Genomic DNA, 13,109 nt, shown 5'->3' on the forward strand with positions numbered 1-13,109 from the left:
CGTAAGTTCTTAGCTTACCTGTAATTGTAACACAATAATCCCGAACTCTGAAGTCGAACGGTTTTCACAATGTCACTCACAACACGACGCGAAAGACAAACTAGGTTACTAGTTTGAGGCAAAGAGGATTGTTTGGGTATGTTGAGCCAACGCATAAGTCGGCCAACACCATCTGTGAGCGAATTTCGAAACAGCTATTGCCGGCATTTTGGTTCGGATTCTCGGAGGTGGCCAGACTCTTAGTTATAGGGACTCTAGCACTGAGAACTGTATAGCACCTCTATCCCAAAATCTCGAAACTAATCTATAACTCTTTTTTTACCTTATTCTTCTATATTTCACGCATGCTTTGCATAAATCTGGAAAAGTATGGCATTTTGAAAATAAGTCTTTAAGCTCTATTTTTTTTGGTTTTCCATTATTGCTTAATACGCTCTTCTTCGGCACATACCCTTGTTTTGCAGATTGAAGCAATATAATTTTGATATAAAAGATATAATTCTTTGAGGTGACATTGTCGGTAAATTTTCAAAAATTTTATTTTTTTTATTTTTTGGTTTAAATTTCACTAACTGCCGAAAGATTAGTATGTGTACTTTACTTACACCAAAGAATTTGTAATTTTATCAAAGCAATAAAAAAAATGCCATGTTTTCCAGAAAATTGAAGTTCGGTCGGTAACAATATGACTTCAACATCCTCTTAAGAAGATTCCACGTTCCACGGCACCTCTCTAAGGAGCGGTGCGGCGGTGGTAAGATGCGCGGATGAGGCGTCGCTGGGTTGGCTCGTGGGGCGGATCGGCGGCATCATTCCGTGGGAGGGCGCCAAGCTCAAGGTGATGGGCATGGACGCGCTTCAAAGGCAGCACAGGGCGGTGGTTTGGGTCCCGGGACCTCCCGAGGGCGCGGCCACGGTCTTGAAGCGGCTGGAGAAGCAGAATCTAGGTCTTGTCACCGGGAGCTGGAAAGTGTTCGCGGAGGGGGTAGGGGCCACCAGGGAAGGTGGGAACCTGGTCCTCGGTGTCCCGGAGTCCAGTGTCCTCAAATTGAGGACTCTGGACTTCAAACCATTCTTTAGGCTCGACAAGATTGCCTTTCGGGTAAGTGTGGCCCAGGGGGAGAGGGTGAGGGGGGATAAAGAGAAGCCCCCTAAAACGGTCTCGTAGTTAAATGGCGGGATCGAGAGGGGTGGCCTTCACCCAGATTAATCTGCATTACAGCAAAAAGGCCTCGGCTGTTTTGGCCAGGCAACAAGCTGGGAGGCAAACATGTATATCACTGATGCAAGAACTCTGGGTAATCCGGGGTTGCATCAGGGGCTTGGCGGCCTGCGGTAGGCTCTTTAGGGCCCCATCAGTGGATCGGCTCAGGGCCTGTGTGGCCGTCAAGGGTATGGAAGTCCAGCTAATCCTCACCTGTGTTCCAGGGACGTTGCGGCTGTAGAAGTGGATCTCACTGATGACTCCGGTGACAGGAAGAAAATGGTTATTTGCTCGGCTTACTTCTCTCATGACGAGGGAGAGGCGGTGCCGCCTGCACCGATGATAAAACTGGCAGAATACTGCCAGGAGAAACGGCTTCCCCTGATCATGGGATGTGACGCTAACGCGCATCACACTGTGTGGGGAAGCTCGGACACCAACGAAAGAGGAAGAAAAGTGTTGGAGTTCCTAGCATCTACGGATCTAGAAATTCTCAACACAAGAGACGAGCCCATCTTCTGCACTATAGCGAGAAAAGAAGTGCTCGACATCACTGTCTGTTCCAGGCAGTTAATACAGAAGGTAGTGGAGTGGAGGGTCTCGACGGAGCCCTCGCTCTCAGACCATAGGCAGATCACCTTCAGGATAGCTAAGGCTAGGGGAAAGGAGGTCAAATTCAGAAACCCGAGGAGAACCAAGTGGGACTTCTATAGGGAAGACCTGGCCAGCAGTCTCAGAGGCTTCCCTAAGAGGCACGGGACAGAGGACGAACTGGAGACCTGTGTGGACTACTTGCAGAAGTCTCTAGTAAACTGCTACAAAAATAATTGCCCCGAATGGGCGGTTACAAATAGTAGAGGAACTTCCTGGTGGACCCCTGGACTGCAGGGTCTCAGAGTGGCGGCTCGCAGGGCCTGGAATAGAGCTAGGAACACGGGCCGCCAATCCGACTGGGAGGGCACAGAAGGAATATAGAGACTCTGTGGTTAAGGCGAAACTGGAAAGCTGGAGGAAGTTTGGCGAGGAAGTAGAGGAAATGCCCGAAACGGCAAGAATCTGCAGGATCTTCGCTAGGAACCCGGATGCGACTCTGGAAGCCATCGCACTCCATGAAGGGACGGTGGTGACTGGAGAGCGATGTCTGGAGCATCTACTGGAAGTGAGCTTTCCGGGCTTCTGTAGGGAGCCGGGAGAGTTATTTGCATATAAGGAGCCGGGCTAACTCGAAAGAGCCCGACAAGCAGACTGGCGAATGGCGGCCAAGATTGTCATGCCCGAGAAGGTCAAGTCGGCAATTAACACCTTTAAGCTCTATAAGTCAGCGGAACCGGATGGCGTCTTTCCGGCTCTTCTACAAGAGGGACTGGAACAGATTGTGGGCTCACTGACCCGAACCTTAAGGGCTTGTATCGCGATGGGCTACACACCCAGCGCATGGAAACTGGCCAGGGTAGTTTTCATCCCAAAGGCGGAAAGAACGAGCTACACCAAGGCAAAGGATTTCAGGCCAATTAGCCTAACATCGTTTCTCCTTAAAACATTGGAGAAGCTGGTGGACGCGTATCTGAGGGAGACAACTCTGGAGGCACCTTCTCCACAAAAATCAGCACGCGTATCATTCGGGCTATTCCACCGAGACTGCTCTACATCAGACGGTAGCATTTATTGAGGAGCAGCTGGAAAGGAAGGGCTACGCAGTGGGTGCTTTCTTGGACATAGAGAGCGCCTTTAACAACACACCGCACGGGGTAGTGTGTGAGGAAGCCGCCAAAAGAGGTGTCCCGATGAAGCTCGTCGAGTGGATCCGGGGCATGCTAGGAAGGCGTGTGATGACTTCGCTGGAAACTGCAAAAGTCTGTGGGTGGGTGGGAAGAGACTGCCCGCAGGGCGGAATACTTTTCCCACTTTTATGGTGCCTGGTAGTAGACGGATTATTAAAGGCACTGGACGATAGAGGCTTCACTGCACAAGGCTACGCGGACGACGTGGCAATACTTGTGCGAGGTCTTTTTCTAGAAACGCTTCTAGAGCTCATGCAGAGGGCACTGAAAGTTGTAGAAGAGTGGTGTCAGAGGACGGGTCTTGCGGTGAATCCACTGAAAACCGGTCTTACTGTCTTCACCCGCAAATACAAGGTGGGCATCATTGTGGGACCCACTCTTGGAGGAGTAAGGTTAGTTCCGACCGAATTAGTGAAATATTTGGAAGTTATCCTGGATAGGAAACTGCTTTGGGAGAAGCACCTTCGTAACCGGTGCAAAAGCTTGTGCCAGTATTTTTGGATGTGCAGAAGGACCTTTGGTCAGACTTGGGGTTTGAAACCGAGTATGATACACTGGATCTACACAGCCATACTTCGCCCCAGACTCACATACGCAGCCGTAGTATGGTGGACTAGGGTGCGAAAGAAAACAGCCAAAGTTGCGCTGGAGCATGTCAGGGCTCTGATTTTGATAGGTGCCTTAGGTGCTATGGTTACACCAGTGGCGGCGATGGGCGTAATGTTCGGCATCGAACCGTTTCACCAGGTGGTGGTGGCGGCGGCAGCAATGGCGACATACCGTCTAAGATGCGAACTAAAATGGAAGAAGGGAGCCCGGCATACGAGGCTGCCGGAAGACGTTTTGTTGGATCCGATATTCGAGATGCGACAGGACAGAATACCTATTATTCGGGCTTCTGATAGGCACTTCAAAGTGCATATACCGAGGCCGGAGGAGTGGGAAAAGGAAGGTGGAAACTTAGGGGCTCGAGTGCGTGGAGGGGATGTCTGGTATACGGACGGCTCCAAGACGGACACGGGCTCCGGGGCCGGCTTTTTTGGCAGTCGAGAGGGATGGAAGGAGAGCATTTCTCTCGACAGTTATGCCACGGTATTCCAAGTGGAGATTGTGGCTATCCTAAGCTGTGCTCAGACCGTGCGGAGTAGGGTAGAAGCGGGAGAGCACATCAGAATTTGTACGGACAGCCAGGCAGCCATCAAGGCGCTGGGGGCTCCGACAATAACGTCGCGGTTGGTTCAGAAGTGCAGAGGCGTTCTGAACGAATTGGCGAGAGAGAGAGAAGTCACCGTTACCTGGGTGCCGGGTCACTTAGGCATCCAGATTAATGAATGTGCGGACCAGCTGGCAAAAGCGGGTTCAGAAATAACGATGGTAGGACCGGGGCCGGCTCTGGGAATCCCCTTTTGTCTACGAAGGGGGAGGATCAAAGAATGGCTCCGCAGAAAACATCTAAGACACTAGAGAGTGGAATCTGAGTCCAAATGCAGACAAGCTAGAGCTCTGATGGGAGATACTCCTAATAGGGAACTGGCTTGGAGCATAAGGGCTCTGAGTAGGAGAGATGCCAGGACAGCGGTACACATACTGACGGGTCATGGCACCTTAAACTACCACATGTACAAGCTTGGGCGTAGCGATACATCCAGGTGCAGGGCATGTGGAGAAGACGAGGAAACAAGCCTTTATGTACTCAGCGACTGTCCTGCACATGCAGGGTTGAGACACAAGATGCTAGGCTCAGCACTACTTGGGCCCGAGCAGATCAGGGAGCTGCCGGTGAAGGATCTGATTCTCTTTTGGAGAAAAACAGGTCTCTCATGAGTAAGTTTATTAGGGGAGGCACAATGGACAATGTCTGGGTGCCGCGGGCGGCGCTTTGAAAGAGGAACGCCCCCCCCCCCCGTTACGTTATATTATTATTATTATTATTATTATTATTATTATTATTATTACGAACATAACCTTAAAATATTTTAAGCAAAATAATTTAACAAGTACATAAAAAATAATAAAAATATTACAAATATATACAAACGCTATCTAGCTCTTACACTTTATTTACTATTTTGTGAAATAAAACTTAAAGGGAAAAAGGATTGCCTTCGATATCAGTAAAACCTCGGATATGTGGTGTTGCGTGGTGTCACTTGATGCCGGGCAAGCGGGAAAAGATTGGAAATAGGAATTACGTATGTAAATGACGCAGGTTAGTGCTGGTCTCGTCAAACCTGAAATTATACGCGCGCGATAGAAGTGCGTACGTATCACTTCCGTACGTTTGAGTCAAACCTGAGATTATACGTGTGCGAAAGAAAACCGAATAATACTGCAAAAGATATTATAGGATTGATCTCAGTATTTAACGGATAATCACAGTAGAATGAGTATGAAAATGGGATGATACGCAGGATATTGTGTGCTGTTAGGGTATGTGTGTGTTAGTTGGGGGGGGGGGGGGTGTGTGTGTGTGTGTGTGTGTGTGTGTGTGTGTGTGTGTGTATGTTTGTGTATGTGCTACGAAACCCGGCTGAAAAAAATGGGTTGAAGGCACTCTGAAGGATAAAGTGTATGTATTACACATAAATTTTGCAACATTTTTGCAAACATTCACATTATTTAGTTACATACATTCATATTCTAATTTCTGTAACAATACTTTTATTCATGTGCTTTATGTGTATATATTATGTATATTATGTACTCCATATTAAAGATGAAACAAATACTGATTTTTGAAAAAACCGAATATTGAATATTCGGTGATGTTACATGACCGAATACCGAATATTCGGCGGCCGAATAGTGACGAAAGAGCCATCTAACGCGGAACTGTTGAATCATTACGTATAAGATTATAGTTTATAGTATTCAACTGTTCACTCACATGTTATGTTGTTTTTAGTTTGTAACCTCAAAATAAGTAGTCTTAAAATAACTGTGCAATATGAATAAAAGAAGCAAAATCTAGGACTTCTTTGAAATACATAGTGATGACAATACAAAAGCAATATGTTTACTATGTAAAATTCCAATATTACGGGGTGGTATTGGAAAACGTGCTACTACATCGGCAATGATCAAGCATTTGCAAAACAAACACGTAACAGAATACAATGAAAACTTTCAAAGTCAGTCTGCAGAAAATAAAAAACAATCAAATATTGCAGATTACGTAAAAACTCAAAAGTGGAATATAAATGATAAGAAATCAATAAATTTGCACAAGGCAATTGGAGAAATGATTGCACTAGACCATCAACCATTTTCAATTGTAACAGATATTGGTAAGACTTAATAATACAATTTATTTAATAATGATTTACAATTTATTTATATTTAGGTTAGGTAGATATACCTATAAGTTTGTAACTTCGCAGGTTTTCAAAAGTTAATGGAATGTAACTTAAAAATTGCGAATTTTGGCTCAAATTATTCAAATAAATTAATAAAAATAAGCTACAGAGCCCAAGCTGGATTTACGTGCTTAGTTTATTTACTTCTTATAACAATCAATGTTTTTTTGGTCAATTATAACAAATTATAAGGATCTAAACGTTTCGACCATTTGGTTGTGGTCATCTTCAGTAGTTATACTAATTTTAAATTCGGAGCATATTACAATAAATCTTCTTACATTCGTTACTTATAAAACTAAATTTCGGAATATGTTACAATAATCTTTTTATTCGTTACTTTTAAATTTTAAAATTTCGGAATATGTTACAATAATCTTCTTATTCGTTACTTTTAAAATTGTTTAGATGGAAAACATCTCTTGAAAGTCATGCCCCTTCAAATAAACAGCAATTCTTAACTTATCAGGAAGAAAACGATGTCGTGTTTTACATTATTATACGCGATGTACTTTTATTTGAGACATTGTGGTTGATTGCAATAATTCTCAATGTATAGCAGTAACATCCTGTTGTGTTTTCGTGTATTTAATTTTCTTATTTTAAAATATTAAAAAACTAAAACCAATTTCAGTGTACAGAGTCAGTTGCTTTAAAAGAATTTGGTGGTCTGTATCGTTTGAGTGGACATGGCAAACTTATTTATAGTCGTATTAAACTATAAGTAAGTTTGCCATGTCCACTCAAACGATACAGACCACCAAATTCTTTTAAAGCAACTGACTCTGTACACTGAAATTGGTTTTAGTTTTTTAATATTTTAAAATAAGAAAGTTAAATACACGAAAACACAACAGGATGTTACTGCTATACATTGAGAATTATTGCAATCAACCACAATGTCTCAAATAAAAGTACATCGCGTATAATAATGTAAAACACGACATTGTTTTCTTCCTGATAAGTTAAGGATTGCTGTTTATTTGAAGGGGCATGACTTTCAAGAGATGTTTTCCATCTAAACAATTTTAAAAGTAACAAATAAGAAGATTATTGTAACATATTCCGAAATTTAGTTTTATAAGTAACGAATGTAAGAAGATTTATTGTAATATGCTCCGAATTTAAAATTAGTATAACTACTGAAGATGACCACAACCAAATGGTCGAAACGTTTAGATCCTTATAATTTGTTATAATTAACCAAAAAAACATTGATTGTTATAAGAAGTAAATAAACTAAGCACGTAAATCCAGCTTGGGCTCTGTAGCTTATTTTCATTAATTTATTTAATGAAATGTGCTGAACCACGTTATAAGATTCCATCTAAAACATATTTTTCTGAAACTGTGATACCAGATATTTATGAGAAATGTAGAATTAAAATTTTAAAAGATATTGAGAATATAAGCAATTGTGCCTTCACTTCTGATATATGGACTTGTAATATTTCTAATGAGAGTTATATAAGCTTCACTATTAATTACATAAATGAAGATTTTCAATTGAAGCATGCAGTATTAAACGTAAAACATTTTCCGGGCAGCCATACAGGGGAAAATATAGCGAAAATAATCACAGAGATGATAGAAGAATGGCATTTAAATGATAAAAATAATATAATAATCAGAGATAGTGGCGCAAATATTAAAAAAGCTACCAAAAATTTAGATATCCAGAATAAATCATGCTTCATTCATACGCTTCAATTAGTTGTGACTGAGGCTTTAAAGTCACAACGCACCGTCATTGATTTAATAGCTGTAAGTCGCAAAATTGTGACTCATTTTAATCACTCACCAGCAGCTTGCTATAAGTTGAAAGCAATACAAAGAGAACTGAATATGCCAACATTGAAACTAGTCCAAGACGTGTAGACACGATGGAATTCGACATTTTATATGTTGCAAAGGTTATTTGAATTAAAAAAAGCTATTAGTATTTTTACTATAGAAACTGAAGCTATAGTCAACCTATCATCACATCAGTTGTCACTATTAGAAAATTGTTTAAAACTATTACAGCCCTTTGAAGAGATAACCAAAGAAATTAGTTCCTCTGAATCAATCATATCTGAAGTTATTCCTATTGTAGCTTCTCTCAAGAAATATCTTTTAAAAGAAATTTTATTTTTTGGCGTGGGTACGATGAAAGATTCATTAATACAAAATGTTAATAATTGTTTTAATAATATATTATTAAATATAAATTATACACATGCAACTTTCCTTGATCCTCGTTTTAAAACAACGTTTTTCGATAAGGACATGTCGTCTAAGATTAAAATTGAAATTTACTATAAAATGCAAGAAATTTCACAGGAACACGAAATATTGGAAAGTGATGATTTGAATAATAGCGAGAGCAATAATGACAATATTGATGATGAACCATTGACTACATTTAGAAGAAAAGAGACCATTTGGACATGCTTTTCCGAAATAGCAAACGCAAGTGATGCATCAACTTCTGCATGTGGGAATCCATTTTCTAATAGGAATAGTAGTAATACCGAGAGTAATACTAAGTCCTGTGAAATTGATACTTATTTATCCATGAAATTGATAGAGCGGATTGAATCGCCATTTTTATGGTGGTGTTACGTCCTGATAGATGTAGAATTTTTTCGTTGGGCTCGGCGATCGACGTAAACGGGTCTGACCGCACGAGCCGAGCGGCGCGTTTTGGACTTGCAACGGGTCAGCGACTGGAAGAGTCGTTTTTACTCCGTCGACAGGTCAACCGCTTGTGGTTCCCTTTTTGGGTCAAGGAATTGAATCCCTTTTACCCGGGACGGAACCTTTGTGCGCAATTTGAGAGGGAAGGGGTGAGGGGGTGACAAACGAGGAGGGTGTGGTTAAATGAAAAAAAAAAACAAAAGTTTAATTTACCAAAGACTTAACATTTTAATTTGAATGAATTTATAATTAGGATACAAAACTTAACTCTTATTCACACGTGTTTTATATTTCTATTAGTGTATTCTTTACAAGTGTGTGTGTGTGTGTGGATTATTCCTCAGGGGAGAGGACTAAGTTTAGGAAATCAAACCCTGTGAATTCAGGGTTAGGAAGATGGGGAGGAGCCTCGACGTATTCGATGGTGGTGGCTTCGGAGTTGACGGATATGTTGTCGAACTCCGGATCGTTACGTGGGAATTCCTCCAGTTGAGCCTCTACTGGAGGAGGATAGAAGCGGACAGGCGAAGGGGGTCTGTACTCCAGGAACTCTTCAAGAGACGGAGAGATAGACCAAGGAGAAGGAAGTAGAGGAAAGTCGAACTCGGGAAAGGGTTGAGGAGGTGGTTGAGGGAATTCCTGAGGAATCGGTAGTAATGCAGGAGGTTGGTCTGTTTGCGTGTAAGTGCTTGTACGGGCGTTATTAAATGTGTCGCCTAATTCTAATGGGTCTTACGGTGACCCTCGCAGCGTATCTAACGTATGGTGGGAGAAATATAGCTAGGCAGAGAGCAAATGCCGAGAGATCCGAGCGGTTCCGACGATTGTTGGGTCGCGGCGAATGTTTAGTTCTCACTGACAAATAACACAAAAAAAATTTTTAACCGAAATAGGAACGGATCACATAAAAGGAATAAAGAGAATACTAAAGAGAGGAGAAAAAAAACAAATGAACTAACTTACTCGTTGTAGGATAGTTTCAGATCGGGTTGACTATGTTCGGTGGTTCTGAGCAGGCGCCCCGTTGAGGGAAGGTGTTATATGAGCGTCGGACCCCTTTTTTGTAAACGTGTGGGCACTCTGCTGCGGGATGGTGTCGTCAGGGTGATGGGCCCTCTACTTGAGATGCACCACTTGGTCGCGACAAAGTATCAACTGGTTTTACTCTTTGATTCGCGCCCCCAAATTACTCGAAAAACTGTTTGAGCTAAACGGAATAACTGCGCAAAACTGCTTGAAAAATTGTGCGTAATTGTGTCCGGAGCCACCAGAACACGGGTTTTTGTACCCTTTCTTTGGGGTAGATCCCTTTGGAAAATCTTAGGTTTTTGGAGCGGGGATCGAATAGGAATTAGTCTTGCGAGAAGATTTTTAATGTTGGGGAGGATGGCGTCATTTTTAGCTAATAGGATTGGGTTTAGATGATTAGGTTACTTGAAATGAGATAGGAAGAAAGGGGCCTTAACGAATAAGGAATAGCGTCGTTTCGGGTCCATATATGATCGAGGTAGGTTTTTGAGGTGGCGTAACCCGGTTGGTGTTAATTAGTATAGGTGGGGTGCATCTCAGTGTCTTAAGATCTGGGTGGGCGTAGTCTTTAGACCATACGATGGAATGATAGGTGGTCTATAGAGGTGCTTGCCCCGATTCTCGGCTTTCGGATTGGATGGTTAAGAATCGGTATATAAGTTCGCAAAGCCTTGGGTCACTGATCTAATAAATTTGACAGTTTACGACTGTCGCGTGCCCTTGGTGTCGCATGGAGAGTGCGACTAATGCATCTCGGTTTCCCAGACCTACTAAACACGTGCGCCGTATCAGGTGTCGCGCCTTCTCGGCATGCGACGGCAGTCATTCCCCGATCGTTACTCGGTAAAACCCTATCTATTAGCTAGGGTTCCCGTAAGAGGAATCCAAGAATATGACTAGCTGGTGCCAGTTTTTCTTTTTATCTCTTACTCTAACCGTCTGGAGTCGGTTAAAGACTCCAGCTACCGCGAAGTTTTGACTTTTACGGTTTTTCTGGCGACGATAGGCACGCTGAGCGGCCAAGGTATTTTGAAATATCCATGCTATTTTTCTCTGTGAGAAGATTCGAGCTCCTGGTGTCCCATGAGAAAAACAGCTCTGGCGTTATAATATTTTTTAAGAGTTTTTGTTGGTTTCGCGTTTACTAGGTCTGGTATTTAATGAAAAGAAAAGAATCGTGTAGTCTGATCAGGACGTAACAGTGGCATGACAACAGAAAAATACTGCCAATTTTATTTAAATTAGCAGAAAAATATTTGTGTATTCCTGCGAGCAGTGTATATAGTGAACGTCTCTTTTCCGAAGCTGGAATAGTTTATGAGAAAAAAAGGAATAGATTGCTTCCAGATAACGGCGAAAAACTAATTAAACTAAATTAAACTAATTAAACTAAACTAATAAAACTATTTTTGCATCATAATTTACCATTATTAAATTATCAATATTAGTGTAATATGACTGACACTAATAATCCAAATTTGTCGCAATGACTGATTTTTATTTATTAATATTGAAGAATTTTATTTCATTTTTAATTTTCTCAGAATTTATTTTACTGAAACAAAAATACATTATTTTATTGTCTTCTATTGTTTATTTAGGTAATACATGTTTATTTTTTTATTAATAATAAATGCTGTTAAAATTATTCATATTTACATTTTATTTTCATTCTATTCCTTAAGAACTTGAACAATTAATTTAAAAAATCACTATTCGGCCAAATAGTTGCTGGTATTCGGCCAAACCAAATATTCAAAAAAAGCGACCGAATAAGCCGAATACCGAATAATGCCGAATATTCGTTACATCTCTACTCCATATTATACAAATTCACATCAAAGTATCTATGTAAAAAGTTAATATCATTTTGTATATTGTATATATTTTTATAATAAATGTATATGTCATATAACTTATATTATATATTAGTTATATGACGTATGACATATGTCATTTAACACATATACATTATATATATATTACAATAAAGAATAAGATAAGCCAGAGGCGGTTTTCTCGTGGATTAGCATTAGAGAATTCTTATTCTTCTCTTCAAGCCAGAGGCGGTTTTCTCGTGGACTGGCAATACAGAATAAGACAAGCCAGAGGCGGTTTTCTCGTGGACTGGCATTAGAGAATTCTTATTCTTCTCTTCAAGCCAGAGGCGATTTTCTCGTGGACTGGCAATTTAAAATTACAAAAGCCAGAGACGATCTAATGTCAGCTAACAATTTTTAATAAATATAGTCAGAGGCGATCTAACGTCAGCTGACCGTTTAAAAAAAAGAGCTAAAGACGATTTATTCGTGAACTGGCAGATTTTAAGAAATATTGTCAGAGGCGATCTAACGTCAGCTAACACTTTTTAATAAATATTGTCAGAGGCGATCCAACGTCAGCTGACAGTTTAGAAAAAAGAGAGCTAAAAACGATTTATTCGTGAGCTGGCAAATTGTAAGAAATATTGTCAGAGGCGATCTAACGTCAGCTAACAATTTTTAATAAATATAATCAGAGGCGATCTAACGTCAGCTGACAATTTAGAAAAAAGAGAGCTAAAGACGATTTATTCGTGAACTGGCAGATTTTAAGAAATACGTATTTCTTTTAGTTAGTAATTTACTACACGTGTGGTCTGTTTTTGTTTTATCGGATAATTTATAAGGTTATTTCATCTTTTTTCTCGCTATTGAAATTCTATCGTATGGCTGTATGATGTACATACGAGACGAAATAGACTTATACAAGGTGTCTAATAGATATAAATTAGATATAATAAAATATTTTATTTGAAAAATGTATGTATAATACTATATATCTAATTGGAAAAAAATGTTATATGCTTTTCCTATTTTTATTCTTATGTAATTAATACAAAATAAATTAATAAGTTAATTATTTAATATATACATATATATATATCTTTGGTACAATTCGGGGACTTTTTTTGATACATATAGTATATTTTGAGAACATTTTGCACTTTTGAGGACCGTCCTCATTATTTTTTTTTCTTATGGTATATTTTGAGAACTGTCCTGAAAATTACAATGTTTC

At 40.4% G+C, this 13,109-nt stretch overlaps 1 protein-coding gene across 1 annotated transcript; it reads left to right on the forward strand.

The window, feature by feature from the left end:
- The first annotated feature begins 7,295 nt into the window (after positions 1-7,295).
- On the forward strand, positions 7,296-11,372 carry LOC137001017 (zinc finger BED domain-containing protein 4-like). The gene is given in 1 exon segment (XM_067358912.1): positions 7,296-11,372. A coding segment is annotated over 1 exon segment (1,359 nt). The 5' UTR covers positions 7,296-7,634; the 3' UTR covers positions 8,994-11,372.
- Positions 11,373-13,109: the final 1,737 nt, after the last annotated feature.

Source organism: Linepithema humile, chromosome 7 (genome assembly GCF_040581485.1).
Source record: "Linepithema humile isolate Giens D197 chromosome 7, Lhum_UNIL_v1.0, whole genome shotgun sequence".
Taxonomy (NCBI): domain Eukaryota; kingdom Metazoa; phylum Arthropoda; class Insecta; order Hymenoptera; family Formicidae; genus Linepithema; species Linepithema humile.